General features: G+C 36.1%; 1 protein-coding gene across 1 annotated transcript; it reads left to right on the forward strand.

Moving 5' to 3' along the window:
• Positions 1-639: 639 nt before the first annotated feature.
• Positions 640-18178, forward strand: plek (pleckstrin). The gene is made up of 9 exons (XM_020921410.2): positions 640-799; positions 4657-4812; positions 6798-6979; positions 9694-9785; positions 11806-11990; positions 12875-12979; positions 16775-16858; positions 16933-17005; positions 17078-18178. Exons 1-9 carry the CDS (start codon positions 755-757, stop codon positions 17215-17217), a joined length of 1062 nt encoding a protein of 353 aa, XP_020777069.1. The 5' UTR covers positions 640-754; the 3' UTR covers positions 17218-18178.
• Positions 18179-21179: the final 3001 nt, after the last annotated feature.

Raw genomic sequence — 21179 nt, forward strand, 5'->3', positions numbered from 1 at the left:
ATTTAGACGTGGTTTAAACCTGGGTTAGTCCTGGTTTAGACCTGATTCAGTCCTGATTTAGTCCTGATTCAGTACAGGTTCAGTCCAGGTTCATTCATGAAATGCATACCCCCACTTAAAAAAATCTCCACTACACCACTGGGTTTTAGTGAAGGTGTATGGAGTTTAAAAACACAGGGGAGCACTTCCTGTATTACCACATGACATCACAAGGTGGAACAGAGTGTTTTCTGTTTGAGAGAAGAACACTGCCAAAATAGGGTAATGCAGGTTTTGTGTGTTAAAACGTGTGTGTGAATGAAACAAAACACAACTCCAAATGTTTGTAATGAGGAAATATTATAACATAGATCAGATAATAGCATAATATTGTTTATATATTTATATCTTTAAGTGTTACTACTTATTTATGGAGTTACTTTTTACTTACTTAAATAAATTTTACTGTTTCTCTGTTCCACTTTCAATGATGCTGGTAGTGTGTCATACCAACATGCTTCTAAAACAGTAGTAGTAAAAATGCATCTAAATATTCATTTCAGTATAAACTCTTTTCCTGGGTGTGTACTGCGTCCGCCCTATCACAACACAACAGAACAGGAAGCAGGCTGAGGAGTACTGCCCCCCCCCCTCGCAGTAGTGTCGAAGTACTTCCTATGAGTGTGTGGGAGGGTGTGAATGACAGGCAGCCCAAGTCCACATGTGAGCATAAAGACAAAACCACACAAGCTTGCGGTAGAGTAAAGGTGAAGACATGGCAGAGCCTGAGCAGATCCGAGAGGGCTACCTGGTCAAGAAGGTAAGGCTGATGGGGTTAGAAAATACTGCAAGAAATAACATAGAGGAATTTCAGTAATATTTTCAAACTTCTAATTTTATTTATATAAATTGTTAAACCTATTTCAATATAACCTAGTCCCTTACACGGTCTTAAAAATGTAGATAGGTAAAAGATTGCAAGAAATAATTGAGGAATAGTCATGCAAAAAGTCAAAGTAGTCTAAGTTACAAATTATAAACTATGTAAATTAATTAGTGCTAATATTACTTAACTTTATGCATTGAGTTTAATGACAAAGACAATACTTGGATGGGAATATGCAGCAAGATAAATACAAGTAATAGCAGTAACTTTGTAGTATTTGCGTGGGTAGAGCTATTAGAAGTTGTAGTACTATAAGCAGTATCAGTATGCCGAGTCTGTATTCACCACAGCCTGTACTGTCGGTGAATCTGTAGTTTAAATGTAGTTGTTGTACAGTGTTACAGTTAAAGTCTTAAACTCAGGAAGATAGTTCCTAATGACACACAGACCTAAGCAACATTTTATTTCCAGTGTTGTACAAACAGCTTCCTGATTTTGCACTGTGGCAGAAATAGGTCACAAAAAGGTTGTGATTATTTCATTTATGTATTTATTTATTTATTTGTTTATTTATTGGCACTACCGGTCAAAAGTTTTAGAATTTTTTCCAGTTATTTACTGCAATTCAAGTCATGTGAGTCCAGTGAAGAGCTTGGAATGGTACAGAGGTAAGAACTGAACAGCCAGAGGTTAAAAAAAAGATAAAAAATACCAAAACACAAGTCCAAGCTCTGCCAAAAATACCTCAGGAAAAGATAATAAAATCGAGCTGGTTTGGCATGAACTGGACAGAAAAGTGAAAGCCAAGAAACCTACAAATGCCACACATTTATGGAAACCTGGTTTAAGCCTGGTATAGTACTGGTGTAGTCCTGGTTTAGACCTGGTTTAGACCTGGTTTAGACCTGGTTTAGACCTGGTTTAGGTCTAGTTTAGACCTGGTTTAGGTCTAGTTTAGACCTGGTTTAGACCTGGTTTAGACCCGGTTTAGACCCGGTTTAGACCTGGTTTAGACCTGGTTTAGTCCTGGTTTAATCCTGGTTCAGTCCTGGTTAAGTCACGAACCACGTACCCCCACTTAAAAAATCCTCACTACACCACTGAATTCTAGTGAAGAATGTATGGAGTTTAAAAACACAGCAGAGTTGATTTGGGATGAGCTGGACAGAAGAGTGAAAACCAAACAACCTACAAACACATTTATGAAAACTTCTGCAACAGACTTGGGAAGAACTTTCTGAAGAATATTTAATTTCTATTGTAAAAAAAAAAAAAAAAAAATGCCACGAGTCTGTTCAGTTGTTATATCGGCTAAAGGTGGACACTTTCATGAATCAAAAGTTCAGAATATGTTTTGGTCAACAGTAAACAGTAAAAAAACAAGAAAAAGTATGGTGTTCGAAAAACTTTTAATTGGTACTGTATATATGTATATATGTCAGTATTTATGAATTTATTTAGTACTAGTTTTGCAATATGAGAAAATGTATGCGTAAAGATACATTATGGGGGTTGCGGTCCTTCACCTGCTTGTTTCTATCGATATCCCATTTCTCTGCCTGGAATGTTCCACATTGTGACATTAAACAGCTCTACTTTACATTTATTCAATTACAGGTGGTTTTATAGCTCAAAAATACCTAGAAAAATAGGCGTTCTGACTGTCAGTGGGGTTGCCTCTCCAGAGATCTGACCTATAATTTGGTCTCCATGATGATAGAAATAGTTTAATATCATACTGTGGAACATTTCAGGCGTGTTCACAGACTCCTAACCAAAAAGTTATTCCAGTTTGACATGTTACGTTATTAGCTGTTTGTAAAAGCTCTATAGGTGTATTTCCAAATGTGTGGACTTGTTTACCCTCTATACATTTTATAAGTTAGTGTTTGGTAATATAAGATAAGATAAAGATAAGATAACCATTTAGAAAGGGCATGGGAAAATATTACAGTGACGTTTCTATTTTGTCATGGAGTTTCTGATAAATATCTCATTTATTGAAAGAGTTTTTTTTTGTTTCACTTCTGCATTTTCATCTAATGGCATTTTGTTTCATTTCTTCATTTTATTTGAGGGTACAACGCAGGTCAAATATAACTGGTGTAAGTTCACTGTGTAACTTTTTAGTGAAAGTTCCATCACCTCTATGGAGATCTTATTGCTTTGCCTTGAATGTTTCGCAGTATGGCATTTAACTTATTTATCTCCATGGAGACAATTAGACTAAGTTACAGGTAGGTGCATGGAGAGGCAACCCACATATTATGTTTGGTAATAAAAACACCTAAAACTAAGTAAGTAAATGCAAGATTGCGGAATATTCCAGACAAAGCAATAACATCTCCATGGAAACAAGCAGGTAGTGGTCACCCCCCACCAGCATCTGAAAAGTTACACAATCCTACAGCATGAATAAACATCATGGGCTGTAAGTCATGTTAGAATGTTGTTCCCTCATCAGAAACATACCCGCAGTTGTGATTTGTTTCACTTACAGGTTTAGGTAATCCTTTATTATTAGTCTGTTAAGTTCCATCCTCCGATGTAATGTGGTTTTCAAGTTAACAGCTACCTTTTGCCAGCCTGATTCATCATCCAGTTTCACTTTGTGCAAACTGTCTGACCTCATTAGGATTCATTTGCCTGATGGTAGGCAGGTACTTTTTATTATTTAATCAATCACTGCTACGTATGTAATGCGCCAAATCCCGTAGGAAGAAGAGCAATAACGTCTTTCCTCTTGATAAAATTCACCAAACATTCTCTTTGTTCCTGTTTAAAATCCTCGATCTCAGGAATCGTTGCCAACACAGAATGTATCATTCATTTACATCCATCTCAATCACTTTGTTTACTGTTGTGCTGCACCACAAAAGGGCCTCAGACAGACGTTTGAGTTTGAAGTCATGGCTTCACAGCTCTTTGCTGATTGGCTGGTGCTCTGTCTACAACTTCTGAGGTTCTTGCAAACCGTCTAGTGCAGACATGTCAAACTCAGGCCCAGATATTATATTTGACCTGCAAGATCATATCAAATATGTATTAGAGCTGCCTGCCAGCTACAGATAGGCTACAGAGACATCAATTATTTAAAATGTTGTTTTTATTTTATATTATGCTTGTTCTGGATTCAATGTTTAAGCAAAACTATTATTAAACATTTTTTTTTAATAAGAAAAGATTTAAAGTGACATATCTCGAAAGAAGAGAAAACATGCAGATGTTGTTGAAATTCTTCAATAAATATTTAGTTTGGCCCACGACTTAGTCCCAGTTTTTAATTTTGGCCTCTGTGAATTTGAGTTTGACACCCCTGGTCTAGTCTATTCTGATTCCTGATCTAGTCATTGGAGAGAAATAAAACTGAGTGGAGGCTCTAAGTGGAGCCAGCCTGACTAATCTTTTACCTTTTACCTTTAGTTTAGCAAAATGGCAGTTCCAGCACTGAAATAATCCAAATGGTTCTAGTGAAGGTGTATGGAGTGTAAAAACACAGTGGAGCACTTCCTGTATTGCTACATGACATGGAAAGGTGGAACAAAGAATTTTCTGTGTGTTTTTCATTTGAAGAAAGAACTTAGCCTAAATAGGCAGAGTTTCTGAGTTAAACATGTGTGAATGAAACTAAACACAACTCCAGGTCTGCATTTAAGGAGGAAACAGCATTATAACACTGTAGATCAGAAAATAGCCTAATATCAGTCCTTTCAAATAAAATACACATTGATTGAAAGATCATATAAACCAAAACAATAAACCAAGACTACAAGTGTGCAATTGTTTTCCAGGGCACTCTGTTGAACACTTGGAAGGTGGTGTGGGTGATCCTGTCCGAAGATGGCATTGAGTTTTACAAGAAGAAAACAGACCAGTCTCCAAAAGGAATGATCCCACTGAAGGGAGCCACGCTGACCAGCCCCTGCCAGGACTACAACAAAAGAACAGTGAGTTAGACCTGATATGATTTCACACTCAGTATCTGTCCACTATTACACTGTGGTCATGATGGAAATGTTGTACTGATGGTGCACTGTGTAACTTTTCTGGTGGAGGGTTTGTCAAATGTTTTTCTCCATGGAGATGTTATTGCTTTGTCTGGAATATTTCACAATATGATATTCAGCCTTTCTATCCTCATGGAGACCAAACCAGACCCAGTTACAGGTCAGATCTGTGGAGAGGCAACCCTGCTCACCATCAGAGTACCTGTTTTTCTAAGTATTTTTGAGCTTTAAAACCACTTGTAATTGAAAAAAAAATACAACAAGCAGGTGACAAACTCCCAACCAAAAAGTTACACAGTGCACTTTTAATGAGTAAGATAAATGTACTTTTCCATGCAGAGCCATCTTTGCTTTGGCGACGCCCAAGTTTCATAATCAGAATTTAAAAATATATATAAATGAGTAAGAACCTGCAATGCTTTTTTTAAGGAAATAAAACTTTTGTAATACAAAGATAAGAAGATCTGGCAGAACTTTGTAAATATATTTTCCAGTCAAAAGTTCACACATTTTTTTTAATGTACTTTTTAACTATTATACAAATACAGAAGACATCAAATATATTAAAAAGATGGAATTATGTAGCAAAGACAAAACAGTAAAAATAACTCTATTTTATATTCAAATCCTCAAAGTAGCCACCCTTTTCTTTGCTGACAATGCTGCAACCCCTTGGCCTTCTCTCAGTAATATTTGTGATTGACTGATAGACTTATTTCGGTCACGGGTATATTCTGACATTATTTCACAGCTAGTCATATTTTACATACACAGACCGAAAAGGTGTAGGCTGAAGCTTGAGCTTATTACGCCTACCCTTTATTCCTTTGTCAGAGCGTCTTCTTGACCCCACTTCATCTTCATAAATACAGCAAGAGGAAACAAACTAATCAGTAACAGTACAACAAAGTACTAGAGCACAAACTAAGAATCATAATTCATGTATCTGCCCAGAGTTAAATATTTAAACTTATTTATTAAATAGAAGAGAGTGGTGCACAATTTTAGGTTTTCTGTACAGTTGTTCCAGAAGTCCACCCTTTAACAAATATACAAAATTTCATAATGTTTGTTCTGGTTTTCTTTTTGATAAACGTGGCTCACATCAGCTATTTCGGATTTTGAACATATTCTGTAATGATTTTGACAAGACACTGTTGTTTACTTTGAACATGATTTTTAAAGTGTAAAGGTTGACTAAATCGTAAAATTTCAGAGTTTGAAGGTTTATAAATAATGTATTGGCTGATTCATTTTAAGTTGATAACATGATTGCTCTTATTGCCTTTTTTTTTTGCAATGTAAAGATTGGATTTGTGTTAGTCTTATATGTATTGCCCCAAATCTCAATACACTCGGTTATGTAGGAGATTAATAATGAGTTGTATACAATAAAAAAGACTGTTTTTTATCCAGGATATAGCTATATTTGTATATAATTGTAATGAAGTGCAAAATTAGCGTTCAAATCAAAGAGCGGCTTTTTCAAAATCTCAAATCTAAAACAAGTTTGGAGTTATTCTGAGCTTATTTTTGTTTGTTTGTTTGCTATACTCCATATGCGCCCTTTCATAGTTTTGACGCCTTCAGTCAGTTCTACAATGTAAAAATCACATAAGAAAAGAAGAAACATAAATGAAAATGTGTGTCCAAACTTTTCAAACTGTTCAAACTTTTTCATTAAACAGACTGTCTCTGTGCCAAATGAAAAGGACAGAAATCTACTAATGGATTTTTATGTTTTGTTACGTAACACCTAGGTTTAATCACTCTGTTTGTTCCAAGTTCGTCAGGGTCAGTAGCTGTTTAGAAGTCTGCACTTTACACCAATTAATCAAAGCACTTTACTTCAGTTGGATAAATACATTAGTTGTAGATAAAGATTCACCATTTTATCATCTAAAAAAACACATGTGTATTTGCAGGTGGTGTTTAAGGTCACCACGGAGAAGAAACAGGACCACTTCTTCCAGGCGTCCCATGTGGAGGAGAGGGAGGCGTGGGTGAAGGACCTGAAGAGGGTGCTGAGGTGTCTGGAGGCGGGCAAGAAGTTCGCCCGTAAGTCCACCCGCAAATCCATCCGCCTGCCCGAGACCGTCAACCTCAGGTACGCACAGGGTAATACTGTAGTGAAATAAAGAAAGGAATAACATGTGAAAAGGACTCAATTCAAATACAAGTTAAACAAAATAGTATAATATGTATCTTCTGGCACATCAGCACTTTAAAACAGTGATCCACGCCTTTGTGAACACCCGGCTGGATTACTGTAACGCACTTTATGTTGGGGTGAGTCAGTCCATTTCCCAACTGTAGCTCGTCCAAAATGCGGCTGCGCGTCTTTTAACTCGCACTCGAAAACATGAGCACACCACCCTCATTTTATCTTCCCTTCACCGGCTGCCCATGCACTTTAGGATCCATTTTAAACTGCTTGTAATTGTTTTTAAGTGTTTTAATGGTACCACCCTGCTGTACCTCTCTGAGCTCCTCCGTCCTTCCACCCCTGCACGGTCTCTCAGCTCCTCCTGAGTGTGCCAAAGACTGCACCAAAACTGTGGAATGAGCTGCCTTTGCACATTAGACAGACCACTTCTGTGCCTGTTTTTAAATTTCATCTTAAAACACACTTCTTCTCTTTGGCTTTTGACACAGTTTGAGATGTTGACATTTTATGTGTTGTTGTTCTATAGTTTTTATTGTTTTTATTGATTAATTATGTTCTGTAGCCCTTTGGTCAGCCTGTGTTGTTTTTAAAGTGCGTTATAAATAAAGTTGCAGTTGCAGTTGCAGTATGTAACTTTTTGGGGTTGGACGTTGGTCACTTGCTTTTTTTCCATGGGTATGTTACTGCTCTGTTTGGAATGTTCCACAGTATGACATTAAACAGCTTTACCTCACATTTATTCAATTACAGGTGGTTTTATAGCTCTTAAATACCTAGAAAAACAAGCATTCTGACTGTGAGTGGGGTCGCCTCTCCACAGATCTGGCCTGTAACTTGGTCCGGTTTGGTCTCCATGAAGATAGAAAGGTACCATACTGTGAAAACATACCAGACAAAGCAATAACATCTCCATGGGGAAAAGCATTTGACAGGCTCGCCACCAGAAAAGTTACACGATGCACCTTTAAAGATCCTATACTGTGCAACATTGACTCTTGTGAGTGTTTAGCCACGCTAGAATTGTGTTACCACATCAAAAACACAGCTTGAGTTGTGTTTTGTTTCATTCACACGTTTTACTTGACTTGACAAACTTTATTATGATTTATCTCCAAAGCTCAAAATGCTCTGTTCTACCCTGTGATGTAAGGAGGATCAATGAGCATTTTTTATTTTATTTATTTACTTTTTGTGATCAACTTTTTAAAAATTGAACTGCAGCTTAATCACACTGACTGTACATTCATGAGTTCTGAAGTTCTTGATAATCACGAGTACAGCTTGCATACATACATACATTGTCACAATTACTGCAATCCAAGTTTTTTGTTGATGAATGAGTATTTTTCATATTAACAGGTACATTTTAACTTTTGTTTAGTAGAGATTGGCAATGTAATTATCAAAAAAAATATTCAAGTGAAGTGTGTGGAGTTTAAAAACACAGAGGAGCACTTCCTGTATTACGGGTTTATGCGTTAAACGTGTGGAAATGAAAAAAAAAAACATAACTCCAGGTCACATAACTCGTATAACAGATAAATTTAACATTTTTGACTCTTAATAAAGTGCCTGATAAATGCCCCTGTTTTTTTTTTTTTTTTTTAATTGAGCACCTGCACCCTGGACGCTCATGACCACATTTATGGAACAGCCCAGAACAAAGCAATTTGTAGAGCGGAACAAATTCAGTTTGCACAATAACTCATACAAGTCTAAACATGAATGGGAATTTCACATAAAATCTAGTCAAATAAAGCTGCTCACAACTTCACTATTCGAGCACAATGTGGCACGAAGGCTACACAAACACAATGGCAGTCTGTTAGTTCCTGTTACTAGATTACACTTAGAGTACTGTTATTTGTTTTGTTCAGAATCAAAATCAGAATCAGAATCACAGTCAGAATGTATTTGTCATTTCAGTCCAAAAATTACACAGAAACAAAACACTACTGTCCAGACTATCAGCAGCATAAAAACAGGAAAACAAATAGCACATAGCAAATACATTTTAGACTCAGATTTAGACAGAGTTTATTGATCCACAAGGGAAATTATTTGGACACAGTAGCTCACACATCAAAGCAAACATACAGTATAAATGGTAATAATAAAAATAAGTAGCAAAAATAGCAAGAAACTGATGTCAAAAAGGCATAATTATATGTATAGTTCTACAGTGAACTTCAGCTTGTTTTAACATTGGTGCTTTCTTAAAAATGCAGTCTAAAATTTAACACATAATATAACTGTAAATGGTGTTGGCAGACAACTTTATTTTCAATTAAAGAAAACACAAATTCTAAAGACATTGTACCTGATTTTTATGGTCTTTAAAAAAACAAAACAAAAACAAAAAACAAACTTTATTTATTTGAAACAGTTTGTAGTGATCCAAACCTATTTCTCACTTACATTATGCATTCTGAGCATTCTAATTATTCTCTATGTTGAGTTTATAAAAGCATTTCACAGCTTTTAAAACTGGGCAAAGTGCCAGTAAAATCTGCAGCGCACTTCCTGATTATCCTGACAATGAAACCTTTAAATTTAGATGCGGACAGAAAACAGCTGCTTATATACAAGAATATTTCCAGCTTTCTGAAGAATTTTATTAATTTACTTTCTTATTCTCTGCCTTTCCTCCACAGTCAGCTGTACGCTGTGATGAAGGACCAGGACGACGGCATTAAGGAGATGAGGCTAGAACAGGACAACAAAGTGTACAACCACTGTTTCACTGGTACTGCTCACTACTACTAACAATACCTCTCCAGCTGTGTACACATAATACTTTTACACAACTGTTATTGTACTATATATGACATCACAACTTTCAGAATTTTGAGTGAGTGTCAATGGGAAGTAATGACATTTTCTGCTGTAATGGTCAAAAAATGTGAGCTGCTATAGTTTAATAACAAATATAAAAGTCTATACCTCAAATATTTAGTTTGTACCATGACATCTAAAACAAGAATCAAGTAACAGTCAAAGAAAACAAGTTAACAGTAGCAGACATTGCAGGCTACACGCACATTTGATTCACACTGATTCAGATTTTGGCATCAGACAAAGTTTTGATTGATTGATTCATTTTTATTTCGAGTTTGTGCCAAGCGAGAAACAATAATCGTGTATACTACATATACATTGTAAACAACAGAAAAGCACATTTCTCGAAAAGGAGTGGGAAGAAGAAAAATGTTATTATTATTATCTTAACCCACCCCTATTCATGACATAGTTTTAAAAATTATGTGTTTACTTCTGTACATTGATCACCGAACTTAACAAATATTTACATATAGCAAAATAAATTACATATTATGCATACACATACATACACACATACATATATATATTTGTACATACACATATACATACATACACATATACATACACCACACACTGATTATACATATATATATATATATATATATATATATATATATACATATATATATATATATATATATATATATATATATATATATATATATATATATATATATATATATATATATATATATATATATATATATATATATATATATATATATATATATATATATATATATATATATATATATATATATATATACTTTTCTTTTTTTCTAGATCACCCAGTGCTGTCGCACACCCTTATACCACAAAAGCAAAAATTCTTTATAATTCCTTTTGAAGCTGTGAATATTTGGGCACTGCTTCAGGTTTTCTCCCAACCCATTCCACAGACTGACCCCACACACAGATACACACAGGCTTTTCCTGGTGGTTGTCATGGTGAACACAACCTATGGAGTAAGAAAGCTATCAGAAATATTCATGTGCAGAAGGTAGAATTCTGTGCTATTTGGCTGTAGTTGAGCATAAAATAAATACTTGTAAACTCTCAAATGATTCCAGTTGTACATAAAATGTATAATGTGTATTTCATCCGTCAGAATACAAATTGAAAAGTTATGACATAAAAAATTACCATCACAAAATGAAAATTTACAATTAAGCTTTCTTCAGTATGAATACGAATTCACAGATGCAACTTTACTGTCAAAAATACATCATCACTTCACAAGCATTATTTATTTAGAAGAAGAAACATCGATCTAGATGCTGGACTTTTGTGCCGCATACGGACTGAACTAAGAAACCAGAAAAGTCGCTTGTGTGAATTTGTATTCGTACTGAAGAAAGCGTAGTCGTTCATTTTCATTTCGTGATTATAACTCTTGATGTTGTAACTTTACACACAACATGTTTTATGTATGACTGGACTCATTAGACAGTTTGCAAATATTTATTTTATGCTCAACTACACCCAAATATGCACTGTTTTCTATCCTATGTACACAAATATTTCTGAAAGCTTTCTTACTCCATATCAGCCTTTCTCTCCTTAAATAAGATGCTTCTGAGTCTGTGTGTGATTAAAGTTCCTAAAAAAACTGATTCTTGTGAGCTTTAAGCCTTCATAATGCTGTTACTCCTTCAAAAACATAACTGGAGTTGTGTTTTGCTTCATGTTTCATTATCCAAATGATTCCAGTGAAGGTGTATGGAGTTTAAAAATAAAGTGGAGAACTTATATTCCCACATCATGAAAGTGGAACCGAATGTTTTCAGTTTCAGAGAAGAACACACCCTAAATATGCAGGATCTGTGTGTTAAATGTGTGAATCAAACAAATCACAACTCCAGGTATGATTTTGATCAGTAAAATTATGTCAGTGCGTAACTTCTATACTCTGCACTCTGAACAGGTGCGACTGTGGTGGACTGGCTCATCTCCAAAGAAAAGGCGAGGAACAGACCTGAAGCCCTGATGCTGGCGACAGGTCTGCTCACCGAGGGCTTCCTCCAGCCGGCAGGAGACACGTCCAAGGATGGGGCCCATTGCGCAGAGAGGTCTGTGCTGCTCGATCAGACGGAGGCGCTATACTACTTTGTGAGTACTGATGTAAAACACACTACAGCAGAATTAAACTAGGACTAAACCAGGACTAGACCCAGACTAAAACAGGACAAAAACTATAAAGAAAGTCTTATCTCGTATCTCTGAACAAAACTGGACTCAGCAGATTGGACCAATATTGATTTAAAACAGCTTAACAGAAACTGGAGCATTGACTTCCTGTTTAAAACTGCAGAACTGAAATCAACTGTATATGACCTTTTTTTTTTAAATTACATGTCAATACAGTGGCTTTTCTTAAACCTCAAACATGCACATGAATGAATGATGAGGAAGTTTTGTTCTAACATGATTTAAAGGGCCCATATTACACAATTTTTCCACCTTGTGATGTCATCTGGTAATTCAGGAAGTGCTTCACTGTGCTTTTAAACTCCAAACACTTTCACTAGAATCATTTGGATGATTTCTGCCCTGGAATTGTCTACTGAACTAAAAGTAGTTGTAGTTGTTAACTTGAAAACTACCACTTCATGACATCACAAAGTAGAACAGAGCATTCTGAGCTTTGGAGATATATCCAGACTTACTACAATAAAGATTTACTCAAACATGTGTGGATGAAACAAAACGCAACTCCAGGTATGTTTTTGATGAGGTAACAACATTACAACATGTCTTAAAACTCACAGGCATCAATTTTGTGTAATATAGGACCTTTAATGCTTATAAAGGTTGTTTTTAACTTTAACATGTCCCCTTTACGTATTTGGTGTAGGCACAAAAACTCACAATCTTGACATTTACAAATAGCACCTCAGATCTGTTCACAAAATCACCCTCTCTTTCCCCTTTACACCAGTAGGAATCATCATTTGGCTGTCATCTGTGATCTGATAGAAAGCGTGTGTTGACAGGCGGACAGTGGCTTCTTCTGTGAGGGCTACTCCAGTGATGAAGACATACTGGTGAAGGAGGAGTTCAGAGGAAACATCATCAAACAAGGGTGTCTACTCAAACAGGTGAGTTATTCTAGGATACAGGCCCATAAAGTCACACAGCACTGCATGTCTCTTATTTACTTTGCAGTGACATCATGCTGGAGGTGTTCTACGTGTATTTTTTGTACTTATTTTTGTTGGGGGGAATGTTCACTAGTCACCATGATGGCACACATTAGCAAACACTGTCAAAATGTTTCAAAGGTGCACTGTGTATCTTGTGCGGTGGAGGGTCTGTCACTTGCCTGTCTCCATGGAGATGTGCCTAGAAAACTCCACAGTAGTTGGACAGATTAGTTTAAAGCAGAGGTCTCCAACCTTTTCCTCTGGTGAGCGACCTTTACAAAACAAAAATGCTAGAGAGCTACTCATATTAGTGGCCGCCAGAAATAAATATAAGAGCCTTTAGATGGGTACAGTGTGATGCCTATACCATTTACATAGTTATGATCCATTTATTAGTGTACAATGATAGACATAAAAATTACACATTTACAATGATAATAGGCATTGCATTACATCAGATTTTAGTTATTCAGCACAATACGTATGATTCAGATATCCCTTGGCGAGCTACTCGTAAGGGGGTGGAGAGCTATTGGTAGCTCCCGAGCTACAGGTTGGAGATCCCTGGTTTAAAGGGACAGTCTGAAATTTTGGACATAGGACCTCATTTTCTAGTGAGTCAGAGTGTTGGAGACGTGTGGAGACACTTTTAAAAATATTCCATCCAGTCCTTGTATTTGCAGAGGTCGCTGGTGCTAGGCTAGCGCATGTCAATGGCCATAGTTAGCCTGCCATTAAAAACAGTCTTACCCACTCCACAAAACAATTATAATGCCAGACTGTCAATGTAAATGTCTGTTGATAGAATAATGTTTGAAATAAAACTAACTTTGCATTTGAAGTATTTATGTCTGAGCAGCAGCAGCGATTTGTACTTCCTGATATAAAGCTTGGCAGTGGCGGACTGATATCACCTAGCACCAATCTTATGGGCAAAGTAAAATTCCGCTTGTGCTGAGAAAATAATCCCTCAACATTATTCTCTCAACACAGACATTCACATCGATAGTCTGGTGTAATAACAGATTTGCTTCGGGTGTTTTGGGGGGTGGGTAAGACTGTTTTTAGTAGCAGGCTAACTATGGCCATTGACATGCACTAGCCTAGCACCAGTGACCTCTGCAAATACAAGGACTGGATGGAATAGTTTAAAAAGTGTCTCCACACGTCTCCGACACTCTAGCTAACTAAGAAATGAGGTCCTATGTCCAAAATTACAGACTGTCCCTTTAATACCCATACTGTGGACAATTTAAACCAAAACATTAACGTCTCCATGGAAGCAAACAGACTGCAGACCCTCTCCAGAAAAGTTACACGGTACACCTTTAAGTCTGAAAATTCAAAAAAATAAAAATAAATAAATAAAAATAAGAACAAAAAAGGATTCAAATAGCACGTTTTCAGCTACCTGTGAGCAATACAAGCATTTATGGTCCTGTTTAGGTGATTTTCAACAAAAAGGTGGGACAGGGACTAACTGAAAATTGTCTAGTCTAACTTGAGTAGTGCTTGCAGTTAGCATCACACCCCCACACCAGGCGCAAAGTATCAATATAGAGAATAAAAATGCATAAAGTTTAGCCTTGTGCACATACATTTTGCATTTTGCTCAGTTACGGTAATGCATGCAAAATGGGGAACTTTAGTCTGAATACTGAAAGCACTTATCATATTTTGGGGTTTGCAGTTCCAGAATATATTAATATGAATGAATAAGTCGATTGTATTATGATAATGGAAATTGACAAGTTAAATTGAGTCTTGGTACACTGGGAAATTCATAACCTAATACAGCTTCCGGGGAGAACATTTTTACTAAACTTTAATAAAACAAAATTGTATACTTAAATACCGTTAAATAAGAAGTATTGCGGTAACTATGTGTCTGAGAGGCTGTAAACCACATTTCTGCTGATATGCATCTGGGCAGCTGGATAAATAAAGCAATGTAAATCAGGGTGCTGAAAAATGCTATTTAAATTTAATGTTGTTATTAAAGATGTTATAATATGCAAGCTATTTTAAAGGAAGTTAACCCAGAAAAAAAAAAAAAACAAAACAAAAAGGATATGTACGTAACAATAATGAGAATGTAAAATGTAAAGATTTTTGTGTTTGTTTAGGGTCATACAAACTAATAACAGTGATGAAAAAAGTACTACTGTTTATCGTTTATGAACATACAAAGTAAACAGTAATAAGAAAAAGTAAGGATTTTGGTTTTCATTTATGGTCGTAGAAACTGATAATAATGATGATAACAATGGTGCAAAAGTTTATTGTTTATGACTTGTGCAAAATAAACCACAGTCAGAATGACACAACAAAAATGTAAGTACTTCTTCGTTTTTATTTCTGGTCATAGAAACTAATATTAATGAAGGAAAATGCATTGCTTATGATTGTGCAAAATAAACCGCAATGAGAATAAAAAAATGTAAGGATTTTAAGGCTGGCTGCATGCTCTGGGTATAGTGACCACTCAGATCAAAAAGAGGCATTTTAGGTTTAAACTGGATTTCAGCATTATAACTGGCAACCCAAATGAGACACTCATGTGAAGTTCATTCTGCTTTCTGATTGGACGATTGTCTTGGAAACAAAAACACCCAAATAATAACATTACAATTATATGATGTCAAGTTAGATCAAGTTTATGAAATTCCTTTAATTGAGACAAACATGGTTCACTTATAATTAAGAAACCCTTTTTAATCACATTTAACTTTAAGATTCAAAAAGATACAAAAGAATACATATAGAGTTATGGTATCTAAATGTGATCATTTGTCCACCACATACAATAATAGTGTCTGTGTACAGTGGTGGAGTTAGCAATTTGGGGGCCCTAGGCGAACTTGAGATTGGGGCCCTCACTATAATGCACTGTTTTGTTGTTGTTTTATTGTCTGTTTTTCCCCATTGTTCATGTGGCACGCAAATCTTTATTTGAATTAGAGTGAATTGGAAAGTTGTCTTATTAGCTAGGAAGTCTACTAGATAACAAGAGCTGAAAGTAGTTTTATTTTTTACTAGTACAATTACATTTTTGTTTACATCCATTACATATGATTATGATTATGCTATGATTATGTTCAAATCAGAGCCAAGCGGACTAGTCCATTCTAACGTGAAAGGGGGAAAGCTTTGAGTTAGTTAAAATAGATTTGACATTCAAATACTATTTTGATGCAGTTTTTTTGTTTGTTTGAGTTTTTTTTTAAGTAAACTACTCTCATTTAATGTCATACTGAGAGAAAATCAAATTGCTCGGAGGCCTCGGCCATTAGTGGCACTGAGGGAAATTGGTTGGGGGTCCCTCCAGGTTCAGGGGCCCCAGCCAGTCACCTACTGTTGCCTAATGGTAGCGCCGCCTCTGTCTGTGTAACATGCTTTCCTGGCTCATATTACACTATTTTCTGACTTACTGTATGTTATAACTTTGCGATACCATGGTGGTAATACAGGAAGAGCTCCACTGTGTTTCTGAACTCCATACACCTTCACTAGAATCATTTTGGATCATTTCAGCCCTGGAATTGCTAGTCTCTACTGAACATGGTAAAAGGTATCCATTAACTTGAAAATCACCACTACATGACATCATAAGGTGAAACAAAGCACAATGTAATAATGCAGGATTACTCAAACATGTGTGAACAAAACAAATCGCAACTCAATTTTGTGTAATACTGGACCTTTATAATATAGTTTATAATTCCATAATCTCTATCTCTTTTGTCATAGGGACACAGAGTAAAGAACTGGAAAGTGCGTAAATTCATTCTCCGTGACGACCCAGCCTATCTCCATTACTATGATCCCACAAAGGTACTTATTGTTCTGACTAAATACATTTGGAGTGTGATGGGAAAGGCTATTGAAATTCTTTATGTTTTATGTAGGAGGAAGATGAACCCCTGGGCTCCATTCACCTGCGCTCTTGTGTGATTACAGCAGTGGATTACGTCCCCGATGGTAGGCCATACGTTATATAACACATCCATTATGCATAGAATTTTATAATGATGTTTTTGTGGTGTTTTTCAGCTAAGAAGTATGATGTAGAGGGGAACCTATTTGAAATCATAACATCAGAAGAGACGCATTACTATTTACAAGCAGCAACAAGCGATGAACGAAAAGAATGGATCACAGCGATACAGAGTGTGTCCAAAAGTGGCAAATAAAAATATACGTAAATTCAATATGAGATTATAATATATGAATGAATAAAAATGAATAAAATTGAAATCACCTAATGTATTCTCAGTATATGATATAGGGATATATACTAAAGAGAATTGGACCAATATGCTTTTTTTTTTTTTTTTGCATGGCAGTCTAATCCAAAGAAACCAATGGATGACCAAAGAAACAAATGGATGATATGCTTTGACTGATATTTTTCGGCCAATATTCTGGGTCGATTTTGAATTATATAATTTTTTTTTTTTTTTTTACAAGTCCTATAAACCTATAAAAGAGCTGTGTGGTCACATTTTGTGCAATTCTCTGTGTTAAAATAAAACTTTGTGTATTTTTAGACAGCGTTGACCAAAACAAAATATTGGTGTGTGCTGAAAATGTAAGGCTGATAGCTGATACACTAAAAAGTTTATCTATCTTAACAAGACAGTAAATGTTTTGTACTTAAAGGTGCATGGTGTAACTTTTCTGGTGGAGGAGCTGTCAAATGCTTGTCTCCATGGAGATAGTATTAAACCTTTCTGTCCTACTGGAGACCAAACCAGCACAAGTTACAGGTCAGATCTGTGGAGAGGCAACCCCACTCACAGACAGAAAAACAACTTGTTTTTCTAGGTATTTTTGAGCTTTAAAACCATCTGTAATTGAATAAATGTAAGGTAAAGCTGTTTAATGTCATACTGTGGAACATTTTAAGCAAAGCAATGACATATTTATAGAAACAAGCGACGAGACGGACCCTCAACCAAAAAGTTACATAGTGCACCTTTAAATACACCTTGCTTGATCTTAATTGTCTTAAAAATGTAAATCCAATTTATTTATTCAATTTTCTTTCAACTGTAAGACACCAGAGAGTTTGCCATGACGGTACAGCTAACAACAGCTGGCATGCTAATGTGCACTTCCTGATTATTGGAGAATAAAATGCTTTTTAATAAAGCGTTGCTGTCTTATTTTGACCTCAAGAGCTGCACAATATATCTGTATTGGGACAAGACATATTTTGCTCAAATAAAATCAGCAGGGCCTTTAAAGGTGCACTGTGTAACTTTTCTGGTGGAGGGGTTGCCTCCTGCTCGTCTCCATGGAACTGCAATTGCTTTGCCTTGATTACTCTACAGTATGGAAATAAACTTGGTTATCACAATTGTCATGACCCAGCTCGTTGGGGTCAAGGAAGTAATGAAAAACCATGACGGATAATGGAATAAATTAAATAATGTTTAATCAACACGGATGTGAAAGGTAAATTAACAAAACAGACTAAAATATATACAGAAAATAACCTAAACTAAGAAACAAAACAGAATTAACATACGAGTTTTGTGCCAAAAAAACAGGTCACGCAGGCTTACAGAAAAATTAAACTAAGGGACACACAAAACTAAAATACAAGTGCCCCAAAATAAAACCACATAAACCCACAAACAGAATCGAGTGACACAATTTAAAAGGCACAAAAAAAAAAAACTAAACTAGTGTCACAACAAAACTCAGACACGTACTAGTACAACACAAGTGACTGACACGAAAGAGACACATGCAAACACAATATGGCAGACTGGCCACAAAGACCGGCAGCCTTGAACAAGTATTGGCAATCTCCTTAACTAGGGGGAGGAGGCTGGGGGTGAAGCAGGATTGGCCAGGTGAAGATGTGCCCCACCAATCACAGACCGGGACTCCCACAGCAGGAATCAGGACAGCCAGCAAAATAATTAAAATCACACAAAACAAGTCAGAACTGAAGGCCTGGGGCTGTAACACAATGGAACAGATCTGTGTGCATAGTAGCATAGAATGTGCATAATAACTTTATGTTTTATAAGATATTTTTGAGCTATAAAAAATTGTAACTGAATATATGCAAATAGGCAGATATGTTGAATGCCATACTGTGGAACATTCCGTGCAAAGAAATAACATCTCTGTGGACACAAGCAAGTAGTCAACCCTCCACCTTACTGTAGAAGTTACATAATGTACCTTTTGAAGTTTCCCATTGCAGTACTTGTTGAAGCACACGTCTGAGTGAAAATAGAGTTTGAATAGGTTAATAATAAAAGTATAGAGACCGTAAAGTAGAGCTCATTTTACGGTGTTATTTTCATTTGTCACTCATCTACATTTCCTGTCCCACATACGATACATGATACAGATTAAGTGGTCATATAGTTTTAGTTGTAAGTCAGTGCAATATAAGTCACACTGTGAAAAAGCTCAGACCACATATAGACTCCATTTAGGCAAGGCAAGGCAAGTTTATTTGTATAGCACAATTTGTACACAAAGTAATTCAAAATGCTTTACAGAATAAGAAATACATTAAAATCACAATAACACAAATCAAAACATCATAAAATTAAAATAAAAAAAGAGAGAGAGAGAGATTAATTACATAAATTAGAGAGAAGAGTGTGGAATAAAAAAACTTTCATATGCACATCTAAACAGAACTGTTTTGAGCCTGGATTTAAACAGCATCACAGAAGAGGCCTGTCTCACATGTTCAGGAAGACTGTTCCAGGTTTTAGCTGCATGAACCTGAAACGCTGACTCCCCTTGTTTAGTCGTGACTCATCATCAGCATCAGCAGGAGGCCGGTCCCTGAGCTCCTCAGTGTATGAGATGGTTCATTATGACACTAACATGTCACAGATGTACTTTGGTGCTCGGCCATGGAGAGACTTGTACACAAGCAGAGCTGCTTTAAAGTCTATTTTCTGAGCCACAGGAAGCCAGTGCAGAGACCTGAGCACAGGACTTATGTGCTCGTACTTCCTAGTTCGTGTGTGGACCCGAGCTGCAGTGTTCTGGATGTCATTTACAATGAGTCAGTCCATGTTCATGTGGTAGAGTAAACTAAAACTTAAAAGGCCCATATTACTCTGTTTGCTAATCTATGCTATAATATTGTTTCCTGATCACAAACATACCTGGAGTTGTGTTTTGTTACATTTACACAAACCCTGCATGTTTAAGCTGAGTTCTTCTCTTAAACAGAAAACACTCTGTTCCACCTTATGATTTCATGTAATAAATGAAGCGCACCACTGTGTTTTAAACTCCACACACCTTCACTAAAATAATTTGGATGATTTCAGCCCTGGAATTGCCACTGTACTGAACAAAAGGTAAAACGTAGCTGTTAACGTGAAAAATACCACTTCATGACATCACAAGGTGGAACAGAGCTTTTTGAGGTTTAGAGATGTAGACAGACTAATAATAAAAGGTTACTCATTCATGTGTGAATGAAACAAAACACAACAGAAAAAAAAAACATTGTTACTGTCAGGGGTCGCCTCTGCACAGATCCAACATGTAATAGGGTCACCCAAGTCAGCTGGCTGTCTCTGGAAAGAAAGATACATTTAATGCCATACTATGAAACATTCTAGGTAAAGAAATATCATATCCAGGAAGAAAAGCAGGATCTTCGAGTAGAAAAGTTGCAGAGTGTACCTCCTTAACTTAACAATTTTTTGATGAATCCTAAAAAAGTTATAAATACAGTAGTAGTAGTAAAATTATATAAATATTAGTGGTGGAGTTCTACACTGTTGGCTTCTACATTGTTGAGTTGAGTTACATAATGTACAACTAGAATTTGTGAAATTTCTTAAACCTTAAAGCTATAATGTGTAACTTTTTTCAGTTTGGTTGACTGTATAAATAACTGTATACACACTACGTTCATATACCCACAATATTAAGCATATACTGTACATAAGAATCTTTTGTGTCAATCCTTTTAGGTTTTAGGAGATATAATTATTGTTCATAGTAGTAGTAGTAGAAGTAGTCCTCAGTACCAGGCGTGCTGACCTTATAACTGCTGTGTGGTGGCTGGCTGCTGACTTCCTGTGTGTTCCTGACTCATCCGTTCATAGTTAATGTTAGTAATCTCGACCACACAGTCAGTTCCTGTGGTGACAGT

This window comes from Boleophthalmus pectinirostris, unplaced genomic scaffold (assembly GCF_026225935.1).
Source record: "Boleophthalmus pectinirostris isolate CB_2022bp ecotype Guang Dong unplaced genomic scaffold, ASM2622593v1 HiC_scaffold_5, whole genome shotgun sequence".
NCBI classification, from domain to species: Eukaryota; Metazoa; Chordata; class Actinopteri; order Gobiiformes; family Gobiidae; genus Boleophthalmus; species Boleophthalmus pectinirostris.